This window comes from Myripristis murdjan, chromosome 13 (assembly GCF_902150065.1).
Source record: "Myripristis murdjan chromosome 13, fMyrMur1.1, whole genome shotgun sequence".
Taxonomy (NCBI): Eukaryota; Metazoa; Chordata; class Actinopteri; order Holocentriformes; family Holocentridae; genus Myripristis; species Myripristis murdjan.
In genome coordinates, this window is record NC_043992.1 from 33,067,578 (window position 1) to 33,085,137 (window position 17,560).

The 17,560-nt window shown below is 39.4% G+C and overlaps 2 protein-coding genes across 4 annotated transcripts in view; both read right to left on the reverse strand.

The window, feature by feature from the left end:
• The window catches only part of rpa1 (replication protein A1), a 33,505-nt gene extending 22,018 nt beyond the window's left edge, over positions 1–11,487 (reverse strand). The window contains exons 1-10 of one of the 2 annotated variants that reach the window (XM_030067902.1): positions 11,310–11,487; positions 10,807–10,854; positions 8,929–9,007; positions 7,579–7,687; positions 7,029–7,117; positions 6,365–6,436; positions 4,914–5,028; positions 3,446–3,548; positions 2,899–2,967; positions 2,368–2,560 (exon numbers count right to left, since the gene is read on the reverse strand). In XM_030067902.1, the coding sequence (XP_029923762.1) occupies positions 2,368–2,560; positions 2,899–2,967; positions 3,446–3,548; positions 4,914–5,028; positions 6,365–6,436; positions 7,029–7,117; positions 7,579–7,687; positions 8,929–9,007; positions 10,807–10,854; positions 11,310–11,339 (907 nt within the window). In that variant the 5' untranslated portion in view covers positions 11,340–11,487. Of the gene's footprint in view, positions 1–2,367; positions 2,561–2,898; positions 2,968–3,445; positions 3,549–4,913; positions 5,029–6,364; positions 6,437–7,010; positions 7,118–7,578; positions 7,688–8,928; positions 9,008–10,806; positions 10,855–11,309 lie in introns of both variants that reach the window. The other variant, XM_030067901.1, reaches the window with a different exon arrangement.
• A 1,550-nt stretch (positions 11,488–13,037) lies between these two features.
• On the reverse strand, positions 13,038–17,300 carry serpinf2b (serpin peptidase inhibitor, clade F (alpha-2 antiplasmin, pigment epithelium derived factor), member 2b). 2 transcript variants are annotated; one of them, XM_030066493.1, is made up of 11 exons: positions 17,108–17,300; positions 16,977–17,005; positions 16,403–16,497; positions 15,885–15,953; positions 15,705–15,779; positions 15,274–15,556; positions 15,031–15,174; positions 14,640–14,828; positions 14,313–14,455; positions 13,923–14,127; positions 13,038–13,734 (listed from the first exon to the last, which is right to left on the reverse strand). In XM_030066493.1, exons 4-11 carry the CDS (start codon positions 15,936–15,938, stop codon positions 13,382–13,384), a joined length of 1,446 nt encoding a protein of 481 aa, XP_029922353.1. In that variant the 5' UTR covers positions 15,939–15,953; positions 16,403–16,497; positions 16,977–17,005; positions 17,108–17,300; the 3' UTR covers positions 13,038–13,381. The 2 variants fall into 2 exon arrangements, with proteins under 2 accessions (XP_029922353.1, XP_029922352.1); XM_030066492.1 differs by having other exon boundaries at positions 16,977–17,009.
• Between the last annotated feature and the right edge of the window lie 260 nt (positions 17,301–17,560).

Genomic DNA, 17,560 nt, shown 5'->3' on the forward strand with positions numbered 1-17,560 from the left:
GCATTTCATTCCTGGCTGGAACTGAGTCCTATTTATCAACTGTAACTCGAGTTTTTGTTTTTGTATTGTGTGTGTGTCTCCAACTGTGGTAATAGTGGCAGTTGGTATTGTATAAACCAACTCCACCATCCAAATGAATAAAATGACTCCTTCAGGAAGGAAGTCCCAGACATCATGTGTAAAAGGAACACTGTGCACCCCTGCTGGTGCAAAGAAGAATGACTAATCTAAATGAAAACAATGCCCAAACCTGCCTCCACTCACTTTCTCAACAGGACTGCATACACCCACTCATCAGGTGAAACAAATGTAATCAATTCTCAAACTGTTTAACAGTGACAGGACAATTAATTAGGAATAATATATTCATGATAGGGCCCGCAAAGTAACCCATAGCCATGTAGCACGCCTTCTACAATAACATTACATAAAACATGGCACAAAGTGCAGCATCATTGACTGGGAGCAAGCAGGGACACTAACATGGGGCATAAATTATACTCCACTGTACATGTTTTGCTGCTGTTCTCAGGTCTCTCTTGAAAAAGACAGAAAAAATGAACAAACAGTAAAAAAAACAAAACAAAAAACAGAGGCACCTACTGTTTCTCTCTATAATCAAAGTAAGAAACAGCAACATGCGGTTTGCAGACAGACTGAGTGAAGTTAACAGGCATACTGCCGCCTGTATTTCTATAGTCCTTCAGTAGTGTCACTGCTGCATACACTTATGCTTTTGCTGACAACAGTGGCTCTCCAATGGCGCCATGCGTTTCCCAGGCAACAACTCACATTTCGAAATAAAACTACAGTGCTGCAAAAAAGGCTCCTGAGCGCAAATGAGAGTTGATTTCCAAATGAATGTATATTTGGCAGTTTTACACACTAAAGAGGCCTTTGTTAGTTTGGCGGGGTTTCATTGCCAGCCTGTACCATTATAGGGGGAAACTGTGATCATATACATTTTCTAACCACACAGCAGACTCTCAATCCCCTTTATATTTCAGGCATGTGTCAATTTTGTTTTCCGTCTGGCATATGACTGAAAAGCTAAATATGGAGTTGTCAGCAAGCACTAAAATCAACTTCTGTCACCACTTTCCAGTTCACATTCGGTTTCAGTGTTTAACCCAGTCTAACGTCTCTGTTTAAAAGGTACTTATTAGCAAAACACAATGCCTCTGCAAACCTTTTGGCTATTCCGCTAAAGGGTGCAGACAGCGTGTATTCAGGCTAAAGGACTATCAAGATATGCTAGTTCCATCCTTAAACACAGCAGGAACAGAATCTTTATGTCCAAAGGAGATTCTGTCGAAAAATTAGTGAGCCATAGATTATTACCTTCAAGGGTAATAATTTTGCTGTGGCACATAAAAACAGACTGCACTGACCAGTTATTCATGTGCATCAGCAAGGCTTTTGCCAAAAGACCAAACGATCATCATAAATAGAGCTGATGGGCAATAATGTTCTCTCTCCTGTTCGCTGTGTGAGGTTAACTCTGCTCTATGTGTATTTATTTAGAGAGCAGAATACAGAAGACAACATAAAACCACACCATATCTAAGCATCCAATTTATAATCCCTCAGTTAATTTGTCGGCTAAACTTCCACGGTCAGTGTAACAGATAAACAGCTTACAACTTTAGTAGCATCGTGCAGCATCGTGTCATTACAGCAACTAATCATGCCAACAAACAGTGCTTGTCCTGTTAACTGTATAAAATGGAAATACTCAACAAACCAACTGAGTTTTCCCTTTATCAGGTTCAGCCCTGCATACTCGGAGCACTGTGGCTCTCAGTGAGGAAAATTAGGTCTTAGATGTAGTTAGTGGGGTTAGACTAGTTTCCCAAAACCAATATAACAAATGTGCTTACATGTGTTCTTACCTCAGAGACAAGTAAGCACATAAATTGTGCTTACCTGTCTAAAAGAAAAATAATGCCAACTCAGCATCAGTTTTTCTTTCAACAGCAATACCATTTTTCTTTTTAAACCTTTCTCTATAAAAGTTAGTTTGGGAAGCATACTGTTTTTTTTGTGTGTGTTGTGACGGCCTGCTCATCCGTCATCTTATTCTCTGCACGCCTCACTGGGGGAGGCGGCACTGGGTGACCTGGATGGTTATAAGGGTCGGAAGGGGTTCCAGCAAAAGTGGAGGACCTTTATTTAAGGCCCCTAAAAATACACTAAGCAGAAAACAGGGTTCAGCAAACAAAAATCGGGAATGAATAGATTAGAAGTTCATCCATCTACCATTTGTGACCTTTTGAGAAATCATGTGTATCCTCCCTCCAAAACCAGATGTCTCCATTGAAGAAACAATAATGCACTGGCATGCTTATCATTATCCTAAATCCTCACCCACGATGGCATCCTTGTCTCTGGCCTCAAGGTCAGCAATGGAGACAAAGTCACACTGCACCATGGGGACATCACTGCTGTCTTCACAGGGGATTATGGTGGACTCTCCGTTGAGTGTCATCTCGTAGTCATTCTTCAAAGATGAGTACTGCTTGTTGGCGATCTTCAGAGAGCCTTTGGAGATATAGAACACCTGGGCCATACAGATGAATGAACCACATGTTAAACAGGGGTGTGGGAAGTCTTTCACCTGCCTGAATGGTGCAAGCAAGATACGACTTCATACGGTCAGGGGTACGTATGTGTGTGGGGGGGTGTCAACAAAGGCTGGCGGATGATCATAAGCTGCTTATTGTGTGGGTACAGTTCAGCAGGATGAGTCATTCATAGTCTCTGTGATTTCAATTCACAAAGTACTGGCAGCTGTTTATAGAACAGTCACTGGCCAAATCCGTCTTAGACAACAAAGTGAAAGACAGTACTGGCAGATAATTAGAACATTTTGAATCATTATCAGGAGGCAGGCCTCACCTTGCCGGTCTCGATAAGGCTGTAGAACTTGTCCACCTCCTGGTTAAAACCAGTGACTCTTATCTCGCCCTGCATTAAAACACAAAACACAGATGAGCAGACACACTTACATACAAACTTAAATCAAAAATGTTGCAAAGGTTCTACTGACAATTTTGAACATAAATAAGCAAATAAATTAATTCAATTACAGTGGTCCCTCGTTAATCGCGGGAGTTACGTTCTAAAAATAACCCGCAATAGGCGAAATCCGCGAAGTAGTCAGCTTTATTTTTTACAATTATTATAGATGTTTTAAGGCTGTAAAACCCCTCACTACACACTTTATACACTTTTCTCAGGCAGGCATTAACATTTTCTCTCTTTTCTCTCTTGTTTAAACACTCTCAAAGTTCAAACCTTCGTAGAAAAATAAGTCCAGTGAAAAAAAAAAAAAAAAAAAGCATGCAAAATTGCACTAAAAAAAATCTGCGAAACTGCGAGGCCGCAAAAGGTGAACTGCGTTATAGTGAGGGACAACTGTAAATAACACCACAATAGTACTCACACTCTCGTCGACAATCTCCATGGAGAAGAGTTTGCCATCACCACGAGAGTTGCTCCACGTACGAATGCTACTCTTGTTGGTGACACGGGCACGGATGGTCCACCTAGTGGTGGGAGACAAGTTTGATGGTAATTCATTCGTAGTCAGAAATATACCGGTATCAAAGTTTATACTTGTGCAACATCATATGATTTCTGCCATACTATGAGTATTTTAATTCAAGTCAAGTCATATTTAAGTCATATTTATTTATGGAGCACATAAAAAAGTCAACCTAAGTGATGTAGAAATTATACAAACAAAACAGAGCATAACATAAAAAATAAAATATAATAAAATAAAAACGAACGCAGGCAAACCCTAGAAGCAATTAAAAGCAAACGAGAAAAGGTAGGATTTGAATCTGGATTTAAGTGTTATTTCTCCTTAATTTCTCCTTCCCTTCGGGTAGATATCAATTTACTTTCCAATCACGCATCTTATATGCAGAGCAAATAATCAGCTTGTCTTTTTCGCAATAATATTTTGGGCAGTCCATTTTGACTGACAACTGTGACAGTCACACACACAGCAGAGATTAGTATTCTCTCTAGCAATCATCAACTAAGGTCTTTGGAGATAAAGACCAAAAAAAAAGTGTACTTCTGGCCATTACTGGGGATATCAAATCCCCAAAATGTTTAAATATTAAATCCTAAATACTTCAGGCATGATAGTCAAATTACAAAATGCAGTTTGACATGAAGCTGTATGGCTATGGTACTGTTGGAACAATTCATGAACCAATATGTAGTAAACCTACAACTTATCTCAAATGTTAATTGATTTCGCACAAATACCCTTAACATTCATCTGACTGGACAAGGAAAAGAAACAGCAAAGTGCGTGTTATTGGGTATTGATAAATTGTTACCTAATACCTCCAAGGCCTCCAAGGTAATGCCTCAAGGGCCTAAAAGGCTTAAGTTTACAGAGCTTGCTTTCCTGCAATATCTGCATAACATTTGCATATTAACTTACATGCTGTAGAAGTGTTTTTAGTTTAAAAGGCCTAGAATACTGGCAATGTGAAAAATAAAAACTCATTCTTATCTGTGAGCAGCTTTTTTTTTTTTTTTACTGTTTTGTTTTCCTGTTTCCACTACCAGAGGTGAAACTTCACCTCATTGTTCTTTACCTCAAAATGTTTGATTCAAATACAACGAGTTGCATTATAGATATGAATAGATCTGAAGATACTCACCTAAAGGACTGATCGTCCTACTGCACTTTGTTTAGTTTCCTTGCTACAGTAAGCCAAAACAAATGGCTAAATTTTGGCAGACTGATTTCACACATTGTTTAAATTTTGTTGGTGTCGTGTAGTTACATTTCTTTATGTTTAAGGTTGACTACTCTACTGTTGCTATCGTCCCAATTTTGGAAAAACGTGTGATAGAAATTGTCCCGCTGACCAAAAGATACTTACTTTGACTGGTAGGGATTGAGGCTGGCAATGGGCACGACTTTGGAGCCGCCACCAGGGGTTGCAGGCAGAGCAGGTGGAGCCTTCTTCCCAAAGTCTCTATTGAAACCTCTGTTCACTGGTGGCAGAATGAAGAGAAAAATCAATGATCCATGAGGAGCAGTGATAGAGAGGAGTCAAGTGAGAGGCACATACATTATTCATCAGAGACAAATTACAAAAATCCAATTTCTTTGGATTGCAACTGTTTGATCACTGTAATTATCTCACTTCATGAGGGAAGTTTCATTACAGAAAATCCTAATGACACAAAGTATATTTACCATTTCATTTGGAAAAACTAACAAAAAGAAAAGAGTAGAGGGGGAAAACAAAAATCCTGTCAAACCAAGTTGTGGGGATGTGTGATCCAGCATTTTGGTGAGAGGGATGATTCACATTTCACAGAATCAGGGCAGAGTGTGAAATGCTGTAACAAACTGGAGCTGCTCTTCCCCCTGGAGAGCGGTGCTGCCTGACTTTGAGATTTTCCGTTTGAACAAGCACTGCACATTTGATTTGTGTGCGTCTCACGCGGCGGATTAGAGTTCAAAGTGTCCACTTAAGTCCTCCCACTTTGCCAACCACTGCACTTCTGGTAATTAAGCCCCCAGATCAAGCAGCGCACACACAGAAATGAACAATGACTGTGCTGATGAGGAGGGTGCTCACCACAACCTCAATTCCCACACGGCAGATTAGAGGGATGAATACCTGCTATGACACACACTAGAGGACAGCAAAAGCCTTCTGACAGCCGGATTGCACATCTCTCCTGGTCCAAGTTATTTGCTACGCTGTGATCCATTGCTTATCTTTGACATGAACAACTGCCAGTGTTTGAAAAAAATATGTTTGTTCACAGGGTTAATATAAGATCTATCCTGGTTGTCTGTGTTGCTGCATACAAAAAGAAAACATCAACTTGAGCTAAGGGCTGTTCCTCACATTGTTCCTACAAAGTTTTTACCACACATTCAAAATAAATGAAGACAAACACAACGGCTGGCATGTGCATCTACCTGTACATAGAATAATATAAAATCCTACAAACACAGTAAGGTACAGTAAACAAACAAAACAAGCCTGTTAAATTTTGATGTGAAGTATTCATATGAGAAGCTTAGCAGCATTGTGAGGTTACATTCACCAAAAGGGGAAAAATGTTGAGAAAAGGATCTAAAAAGGCAAATTTTCTCAACTGTGCTATTAAAATTACTGGCATCTCATATGCTGCAATTCTCTGGGTCAAACCAAAACTACAGTTGGGTATAGAGAAATGCTGCCATCTGGTGGTTGCTTGGTTACTATCCTCAAAAAGTCAAAAACTGAAATATCACAAAAAATGGCTTCAAATTCCTGTTCAATTTAATTCTCACTGTCAGAGATGGTGCAAGAGAAAAAAAAAAAAGTACCGTCATTTCCATTGTGCTGCTGCAGGGGACGGACTGGAGGGTTGGGGGCCGACTGAGGGGCTTTAGTCTGACCTGCAGGGAAAATTTCAAACTAGGATTAGAAAAGGAGAAAGGAGTAAAAGAATCAAGTGGAGTGTCGGGTTGTATAGCTACATGGTGGGGAAATATTTTGATTACTTGCTCTGTGCTCCCCTGGGCTGCTAATCCAGAATACTGTATTTCTATCTCTCCATTCATTTCCATATCGCAGCAAAACAGCTCCCAAAATAACACTTTAGCACATAAAACGAATGCCACCGAATTTCAACGTAAAAAGCAACATGTCACAGTTGCCATTTTTGAAGGAAATTAAACATCTCTTTTCTTGTGATTTTGCTATTTGAACTGGAGGCTAGATCCGGCAGGTTGCGTCTACAGGACACTTCTGCATAATAACCTTATGTGTGGAAGAAATAATATGAAAGGTCTTTCAAAAATAAATGTAATGGCTTAAAAATGGGTACTGCGATTTGCTGCTTTTTATATTGGCATAATCCACTTGGTTCGTGTACATCACCATGTAGACTAAAACTGCCAGGTAATTTCACAACCCAACACTCAACCAAAGTTCAATTTTGCTTTAAAATATTATGAATGTGCTGCGCACTGTGTTTTGAAGCATCACCGTCAGTGTAAGGAGTGGGCTCTCCAATCCTCCCACCAACGTCCTCAGCAGACATAATAACGTCCATGTCCAGAATGACAACCACCCGTCTGTCATAAGAGTCATGAACAACAAGAAAAACATAAATATAATTCACACAAACGTATGTTTTCCTGTGAATATTAATGTATGTAATTGCTCCTACAATTTGCCAACACTGTGTGTGCATCTTTAAGGTCTTTTTTTTTTCAATATTTTTCTGCTTTACACCAAGAATGAAGTTAATTAAAAAACATAAAAGTCGTGCAGCATTACTATATGAAATACAGTTCACAGATATAAAGGCTGACATAACCAAATAAATTCACCACATCAGCCTCCAATTCTCGATTAAATCAAAGATCAGAGCCTTGGTTCTGTGATATTTTAGCTTTGAAACAGAGCTGCTTATGATCATAAATATCACCTTGAACAGTCCAACAAAGCAGAAAAATGCATTTTTTTTTCTCAGGCTGAACTGACTATGCCTGCCAGTTTGAAAAGATAAGAAATAAACAGAACTGCTGCCTACCGTCCATCCTTCAGCACATTGGTCACATTCTTCTTAAGCTGACAGACGCAGTTTGGGGCCAGTCTGTTATTCTCAGCCATGGGGTTCAGCTGGGTGGAGAGCATGAAGGCTGTAAAAGGGTAGAGGAGGAGAACACGGGCATTCAGGTCCAATTTATTCAACCAGGGGGCCCTGGAGAATACCCCCATCCCTGTCCATGCTGACAATTTATCCACAGAAACCTGTCCAAAAACTAAGAGAATCCCTGCACATTACTGAACACAATTAAACTGCCAGCTGTTTTAAGAATTTAGGCTATTTAAAAACAAACCAAAGACATCTGTTAGGAGATAATAATCTGAGGTCGAACATGAGGCCTTACATGATATTTGCAGTTGGAGTGCTGAACACCAAATTAACCTTGGCTCAAACCTCATCCAAAAATGAAATGCAGAGAGTAATCAAAGCATAAAATTTCATGCATGGCTCATTGTTTCTCTCAATGATGTGCTGGAGCAATTTTTTAAGATATAAAGCTTGTTCCCTGCAGCTATTTTGTTACTTTTCTATAATTGTTTGATAGCGGTGGCTTAAAGGTTAGGTACAGGCGTCTTATGATTGAAGACTTGCAAGTTTTTAACCGCCTGATCGTCTTGGAGGAATAACTAGGTCAGAAATGGGAATGAGTGGCTCCACTCCCACATCACGTCCCACCTTAAGCAAGACCCATTTCATCCATTGAAGCTGCTCAGTAGCTACCGATGGCTATTAATGTAAGTGTGGAGTGGTTATAATGGGCAGCTCACACATGTAAATGTATCTGCTTGTATGAATATGAGGAAGGCTGTCGCTAAGTGATAATGACAGTATGCCTCTGTAATTTTATGCAGTTGTGCTGCTTTGGGTGATAATTCTAGTTTTGTCCCATTTCTGTCGCTGCTGGAGTCTAGATTACATTTCAAGTTGAGGATCTAATTCCAAAAATGTTTTTAATCATAATATAATCACTACTTCTAAAACATTAGGGCTACTTTTAGCTGTAGATGAAAGTAAGACTAAATTATGATGTTAATTTTAATTTCACATTTTCTCTTGTGGTGGTAATTTTCTTGCTGTGGTGGCGCACCACAGCCAAATGAATACAGAGGAAACACAGGCTGTGCACACAGCACAATGTTTCTAGGGAAATAAAGATTAATAAAACCATACTTTTCTGAGCATCTTGGAGGTTCAGTGGTCAAAGATGTAACCACAATGTCCCAGGTTCAAATCCACCCCAAGACCTTTATCACATCATACCTCTCTCCTTCTGTGCTAACCTCTCTCTCTCTCTCTTGTTCTCTTTTCAACTATGTAATATAAAATACTTACAGGACATTGTATGCAGCCCATCACTCATCATCAGCCGGAAGCGGACTGGACCGTTCCCCCCATCAATTTTACGGATGTTCTAAAAGAAGATGCACAAATCCAGCGGCTCAATAAATGCTAAGTGTAATTTGCAAGATTGGCTCCACTAAAGAGAAATTAATGTTTTCCATAAACATTTATTTGGCTATGATTTGGTAACATTTAAGAAACAATTTAAGTTGAGTATTTCCTTAAATACAAAAAAATATATGAACCACATGCAAATTTCCTCCCTTGAGCCCATGTCTCCTGTCTTTTGTAAATAAAGCTATTAGACACCACTCTATTTTATACAGATCCCAGTGATCTAGCACATACATAAATTAACCGAGGCACACTGATCTGCTTGTCTTAACAAAAAAAAAAAAAAAAAAAAAAAAACATAGCATGGGTTTTGGGTCTTTGTACCCTTGAGGTCCTAAACATAACTCAGCCCTATTTCTAGACATTCACAAAGGATTCAATCTAAAACTCCCTAAAAACAAAACAGTTAAATAAAACAATCCGGCTGTATGGCACCATAACACTGATGTTCAACTCTAAAATACTAGAACTATACCAATATAATGTTTTGCCAAAATAACCGGCAGATGTTATCCTTTTGTTTTCTATTGACTGGTCATTGTTGTCCACCAGTAATGTGATGCCAGCTGGACAAAAACAGTCTGTAAAACCTGCAATGAAGCTTTATTTTCTTTGTAGGTTTTTATTATTCACTGAAATGTTTAATTCTGTTTTTGTTAATCAACTCTTTATTTTAAAGGGGGGGAATTTCCCCTGCCATATGGAGCTGTTAACTCTACAATAAAGTCCCAAGCAGTCCTGTGCAGCTCCGTTTTAGATGTTGTTCCATAACGACGACAATACAGACCTGGGAGAAACACTGAATATTCATAACTGGTGATACTAAACACCAACACAAAATGTCATCTATCAGCAGCTTCCCACTGAAAACATCAGCACTGGTACTGGTGTTGGCTGAACAATAGTGTGGAGAGGGAAATGGCCAGGTTAGGAGTTTTATTACCCCAGCATGGTTTGAGCTTGATCGTTTCCCCTTAATTATATTGGTTTGAAAAATGTGTACCCTCAATGCATCTTAATCAATAAGGATTCAGGCTACATAATCCAGATTTCTGTATATGGCATGGTCTTAGGAGCTGGTATCACTTTGTTTTGCCGTTGTACAAACATTTTTGGGGCTGGGGCACAGGCCAACTCTGTCTAATCAGCTTTGGTTTTAGACACTGAAAGCAACATAGCAAGCAGGGTTGCCAAGTCCGCGTTTTTTCCGCCAAATTGGGCTACTTTTTAAGTGTTGTCGCGGGTATCAAATTTTGTCCGCGGGTTGGGCTTGGGCAGACCTGTAGCATAACTGTGGCCTTGTTCAGTACAGTTCTGTATTACAGGGACCAGGGTGAGGGATCTCAACATGTCTAAAAAGAAACTGGACAACGCTGTAAATAGTTCAAGTTCATGGAGTTTTTTCCCGTTCTTTTTTATGTTGGAGACAGCCAGCAGTTTAACAGGTGAGCTGAATTGATTTTCAATTGCCTTTGCCTGGGAAATTGCCTTTAATGTTTATGATGTTATGTTATAGATATTATAGTGCATTTTGCAATTATAGCAATGCTGTTGGACTTTAAAAGCAACATATATGGATTTTTATAGGCATATTTTGAGTTCTGGTATTGGGCTGATTTTTGGGCCGTTTTTATACCCGGTTGGGCGGGTTTTGGGCTGGTTTTGAGATGCTGTTTGGCTGCTTTTGTCTCACAGATCTGGCAACCCTGATAGCCAGCATTAGAGATGATGGGACAACAACAATATTATACTCACCACCAACTGCAGCACCGGCTCACTGACATTATTACCACTTGATAGAGCCTGTAGACAACACAATTAGAGTCATTTGTATGTCATTTGTCTTAAACGCGATATTTGGCGTAACATTACGGTAAAGAAAAAAAAACAAAAAAACTCGGCAATGTTTTTGTCATAAAACTGCAGCTAGCTAGCGTTAATATTAACGTTACTCCTTATCCGAAATTTTTTCTTTTTTTTTTTAACACATGTCGACGTTAGAAAGCTGTTAGGCCTCCTACAACGATGGACAATAGTGCAAAAATAAGGAAAAAAAACTGCCTCGACTTGGCTAACAAACATTAACTGCTAAAATAAGCCCAGCACAGAGAGCCGTTGACGTTAGGCAGCTAACAATGACTTTGTTTTCTTTGATAAAACAGCACCATATCTTCGCTTTTTCAAACACTAACTGAATTCCCTGCTGTAAATAAAACCTTACAGTCAGTAGTTAGATATTGTACAAAGCTCATTCTTACCTCTATCGCTCCCTCTGTCAGATTGGCCATGTCTGCGCAGTTTATTCGACGGTAAAGAAAGATATTTAATGTGATGTTGGACAGCGAGTGTGTGTGTCTATCACTGACAGCAGCGCCTGAATTGTGTTGCTGTGGCGCCAACCGCGTTCACAAACCCGCCAATGTTCACATTAAAAAGTCCAGTTTCCGCTTCCGCTCACAGATCTGACATCAGCCAGAGGCCGCCCACCTCTGTCCGCAGGAACCGACTGAAATTCATGAAAAACTGACAGGAGACCAGCCATCTTTGTCAGCGCCAAAAGCATCGCACGTATGTCGCTGTGTAGACGCCGGTGCGTTCAAGGACAGGCGGAAAAACTGGGAGATTCGGGCATGTTTTTTCATTTTCATTCATATTCACCCTCCCACCCCCACCCCAAGTATTATTGTCCTTCCTTAATGCAAAAATATACTTTTTACTACTATACCCCCTGTCCTGCATGTTGCTGTCCTGTATGTTTATCTATGTTTTTGTCAATAAAAAAACAAAAATAATATATTTGTAAGTCATGGTGTTGAACAGCTTGTTTATTATATCAGCCTTGGATTTTTTTCCCCCGAGAAACAGTTGCATCGTGGATATTGTTTCCGGCATACTCATCAGCTGTCTATTGTAGGTATGTTCATGGACAGCTTTTCAATGAAGTCTCTTACTTTGATGTTTTATTATTTATGTGTTAAAGTACAGGCAATGCCAGTTTTCCTGATATTGTTATACATTTTCTGCTGCCTATAATGCTCAGGTTTCCTTTTTGTCACAGTAATAGAGGTGTTCATTCAGTTCTATGTTTGGCATTGAGCTCATAGTTAGTGCTGCTGTTGGACTGGACTGCCAATTTATGGAGGTGTTTCTAATATTCTGTCCCCCTCATGTATTAAAAATGGGGAGGACAAAAAATCAGAAACACCTCTCAATATAATGTAGTCCAGTACAAGACTTCTGCACACTACAACCACAATAATAAACACAGAGTTAAATTTATACATTCTCCACAATGTCAACAAAAACTGAATATTATAAACTTTCTTAAAAGGTGGAATTTATGGCAGAGCTGTTGCATTGAACTGCATTAGATTGTACAGGTGGATGTGACAAAGTGGCCACTGAGTGTATATCACCTTGAAATATTGCCCTTTTAACTGTATATTTTTCTTCATGTATTGGGGAAAAAAAAAAAAAAAAAAACCTCCAATAAAAAAGTATGACAGGGTACGGGTTCTATCATCTATTTGCCCAAAGCCAGATAATGCCACCATTTTCCTCCATCTTATCTTACCTGGAGGAGACAAAAGGAGAGGATGGGTAGGGACTACTGGCAGGTTAAACACTAAAGTGTCTGGTAGAGCAGACAAACATCAGTCACAAATACAATTTGTTATCATTATCACCTATTATAGGCCTAATTAGAGTCAATATTTATCCCCTAATTTGGAACATACCCTATAATTGCTCTCCCTTTAGGCTTGGAAACTCCCCTGTTCCAGGTTGCCCTGAATGCATCAACAGGCCTGTGGCACACATATATGTCTTTGCTAAGTGAGCCAAATCTTGCAAAAGCAGTATCCTGTTCAAATTAAAAACTTCAAAACACACTTTAGGCCTATATTGATTCAATGTAGAGCTTTGCTACAGTACACAGAGCAGCTGCTGCTTTGTTTGGTTTGGCTATACACATTTGGGACACCAAATTGAGAATTATCACATCATTGATTTTATTGTTGTAAAAAAAGAAATTGCAATTCTACAGTGACTACAAACCAATTTATTAAACTGCAATTTAATATTTGTTTTGACTATGAGTTGCATCACCAGGATATGTCTTCTTCAGCGGCAAAACAATGACATTTCTTAAGAATGTAAGACTTATATGACATACTGGGCTCCTTATTTATTTTGTAACAAAACAAGGGAAAATGTATCATCGGTTTTAACACACATTATGACCCAGCTATCTGTATACTGCAAGTTAAATGTGTGCAATCACGAGCTCCTCGTCTGGATTTTCGTGGGACAGCTGTGTAGGTGATAGTTCCTACTTAGGCGGGCCACCAAAGGAACCTACATATGTCTTGTCAAGTGGAAATTCTACTTTATCTTTACTACCAAGTTCTCCTCTCTGCAAGATAGGCGCTTCAGGGTTAGGGTTGTTGATGACACCCATAAAGATTGGCACTTGGGTCAAATCATCCATAAGAGCAAGGAGGAAGGGTTGGATGAGATGGAAAACAGGGTTGGATGCCCTTGAAATGACCACGGTTGTTGCTGCAGCAGCCTCTGCACCTTCCTCATTTATCTCCATGCTGGACTTATGCATCACACTGGATACCAACAGGGGGCCGTCTGCTATGTCAGCCAGGTTGGGATGAAGAAACATCTCTCCTAGGCCTGGCACAGAATAGAAAGGATAGATAGAAGTCATGGGATAAAGTAGGTTTACCTTATTCCAATACCATGCTTCAAAAATGTCATGACATCTGTGGTAAAAATGTATTTTTGAATGTGTTATTTTCTCATAAAAAACAATGTTTGCACCATGGCAGTATTAATCACCATGGATAGTAAAAAGGTCTTACCAAGTTTGGTGAAAACTTCCTGTAGCTCTTGAGTATATTCCAATTTGAATTTGGGGACTTTAACTTGAACGGCTCTTTCCTTGGGCAGACGATCATAAAGGTCTGAGATATTAAGCTTTGCAGCAAGTGATGACACGTTCACCCGGCCAGACATAGGCATGACTACTAGTAAACTCATGGACTTCTGGAATGGGAAGGACGCTACCTACACAGGCAAAAAAAAAAAAAAAAGGTGTAAAAAAGTAGTTACTTAAAGGCTTTTTCTTATGGTTACTGTGAGTAACAGAGGAGGAAAATAGGTTTCATGCACAAAGGGAAGTAGAAAAGAGAGGAACATTTCAAGAGCAATGACGAGGTTTCAAAGAAGAGACAGTGGCAACCTTTTTTTACCTGAGCTTCCAGGTCATTATCAATGTATAAACTCAACGGATGTTTGGCATCTTCCATCATTTCAACATCAACCATGTGCTTGTCATCGATGTAGAACACACCTCTAGAGGTGAAGCGTGGGTCAAATCGAGCTTTCCATTCTCCTGTTGGACAAGGGATCTCAGCTTTATCACTGAAGTCACTGAGAATCAGCAGCGCAAGACAAGTATCTTGTGACAAGTACAAATGCGTAAAAAACAGCTATAGTTTCCCTACGATGGAAATCAGCATTTCTCAGGAAATTCACACTATTTGAAAAAGTGCTGTATTATGTTTGTTCTCATTTACCTTTGAAATGGACAGCATTAATGAGCATGAGGAGCAAATTGGGTGGTAATGAAGACAGGAAGTCAGTGATCTTTCCATTTGTTGCCTTCTCTACCCAGTCATTTATCTGTTCCAGGCCTTCCAAGGCCACTGGCTCTGAGTCATAATACCGCTGGGACTCATGGACAAAGTCTTGCTTTGGCTCGAATCCTAAAACACATACACACAAAAATCAGACTATATTTCTTCTCACACAGTCACTTGTTTTGCAACTTTATGCATATGAAACCACAGCAAACTGCACACAGAAGGATGTTTCTGCAAACAAGAAAGGCCATTGCAAAGTTCCAGCTTTTTGTATGATTCCATACACTTTGTATTGTCATGATTCCCAAGAGATAATAGCAATAACCTTGGCTCAGGAAGATGCGTGTGGCAATCTGCAGATTGTTGTTTCTGAGCTGCTCTAAGACGTTATGCAGGGACTCGTGGTAGCAAGGTAAAGTGCTCGCATGGAGATGATGCATCAGCAGCTCCTCCGTCTCATTTGCTGCCCCTGAAACAACAAATAGTATATAATGGGAACAAATTGATGCACTACTCTTATTAAAGATGTATGTTAAAAAAAAAAAAATACTGAACAGGGGGTGCATACCCAGGGCCAGCTGGGAGAGAGCTAATGCTATGCTGAAAGGAGATATGATCACATTAGGCTGCTCTGGCGTCGTCTCCAGGTTCTGCAGAAGCTGCAGGCCCAGTTTCTGGACGGCGCTGGCCACGGCCTCCCTGGACTGCAGGCTGCCACCCACAGACACACAACCCCCATCTTGCTCTTCCTCTGATGAGGCCCCATTGGGCTTATTAGTCACGGCTGTTGCAGCTGGGGGAACCTGTGTGCTACCCGCATTTGTTGGCTGTGGTGTACTTACATTTATTTTCTGAAGGAAAAGAATACGCAAACATTCAGTAAAAGGACTTATGTATTGCTTGTGTTCTTCATTCTGTTATCTTTGAATGAGAATACTCTTCAAAAACAAGGAAAATGAGAAAAGAAAAACATTAAAGCTTTCTTGATTTGCCTCTGACCTCTTTGGGGTGGCTGGGCATCAAAGGAATAAGAGGCACCAAAGGGATTGCCTCATCCTCTCCAGCCTCACCGTTCTGTTAAGAGGATAGTATACAGTATTACATTTCCATGACATAAGCTGCTCAAATTATAATCATCCAGAATAAGAGTGATGATGGTTAATAATTTCAGTGCTTTACAGTGACTCCTTCTCTGCAGAGACAGATCAACAGGAGTGTCAGACGAAGATCCATGTCCTTACAGTGTAGCTGGAACAGAAGGAAATTAGGCTGGCTGAGTATGTGTGTGGCACACTTGTCATCATCATCATCATCATTATTATTATTTTATCTTATAATACATTTTAGCCTCTTCTTCACTCCTGGTATTACAGTCCATACAGGAAAGAGTACACACAGCAAGCTGCAGGCTTAAGGAGCAAGGTTCAATAAAAAAAAAAAAAAAAAAAAAAAAAAAAAAGTCGCTCATTTCCTCTCCTGTACCGAATGAAGGCAGTAGCCGAAAAATAAAATAAAATAAAATGCAGGAGAAGAGTTGAGCAACTTGCCCCTAATTTTCTTTATCACTTGTTTTATTGTCAAATAAAACAATAAACCATATTTTCAATACTCCCGGTCATGGTTAGAAACCACAAAAACCACAAACATAAATCATAAAACAAAAATCACATGGAACAAAACAAGTTAAAACCACTCACTTTAGTTTCTTTGTTCACTGTATTGTCCACAGGTCTCAAATATTTCTGTCTCTCTCTTTGAAAGGAACCAAAATCATTTGGCAACACCTAAAACACTGAAGGTACACAAACGATGTACTATTACTCCAGTGGAAGTCAAAAATATGTATCAATCTTCCTGGTCTGATTTTTTCAAAATAGTTGTTCTAATACATTAATTTTATAAGACACATGATCTTTGCACGTCAAAAGGTTTGACAACGATCACACAAAAACACAGCAGTCGCTGCCATACCTCCATTTGAATAGAATCACATTTTGTTAGTGTATGAAAAACTGTATTCAATGCATAGATACCGATAGATGTCCACAAATTAGAAAAAACAATGCACCGTTGAATTTTATAATCACAAAAGTAGTTCATATTGTTGTAATATTGCCCCCTTAACTAATCCTGCGTGAGTACAAGCACACTCCACAAACAAGAATATCTGAATGTGGAATATCTCTAGATTTTAGCACATCCCATCCTGGCTTAAAAGACATTCAATTACAACACTGTGCCAATAAGTTAATAAAACATATTTGATCTTACCTTGAATTTAAATTATCATAAAACAGCTGCTATCTTGTCAAAAAAAAAAGAGAGACCAAGTGAATGTGAATGGCAGAATTCCCCAGTGTAAGATTGGCAGTTGCTCAGCAAACAGTTAAATATCAACTTACATTGATTGGGGCCTCATTTAATCACTATTTGTTTGTAAATGTGGCTGCTGTGACTAAAGGGGTCAAACCTTGAAGCCTGACAATTGGCTGTGCAGCAGCTAAATGATTTATCATGACACATCAGAATCTTTGTGTGGCAACAAGGTTGACAGCTTGATTGCAAAAGTGTGCTCTATCCAATTTTACGTGGGCAAACAAGTAGGGCATGTTCACAGCTGAAGTGCATTGGTTAATTCATAGAAAACAATTCCCAGAAACTCTTGGCCAGGTTGTGGATAAATTCCCAACTTGACCTTGTCACTTGGCTGCTCTCTTATTAGAAATGATGGTTACAATGTGAACTCTAATTGTTTAAAAAAAAAAAAAAAAATTGTTCAGCTGATTTTGTCAAAATATTTCACCACTAATCAGGAGCAGTATCTTTTAGATCACATGACAGCAGCTGACAGAGAC

Excerpts from the sequence above, each read along its gene's own strand:
- serpinf2b (XM_030066493.1), bottom strand. The coding sequence starts at position 15,938 with ATGGATCTTCGTCTGACACTCCTGTTGATCTGTCTCTGCAGAGAAGGA. Across the intron at positions 15,557-15,704 it reads TGCCCAGCCACCCCAAAGAG|AAAATAAATGTAAGTACACC; the intron begins GTCAGAGGCAAA and ends CTTTTCCTTCAG. Across the intron at positions 14,829-15,030 it reads ACGCATCTTCCTGAGCCAAG|GATTCGAGCCAAAGCAAGAC; the intron begins GTTATTGCTATT and ends TATGTGTTTTAG.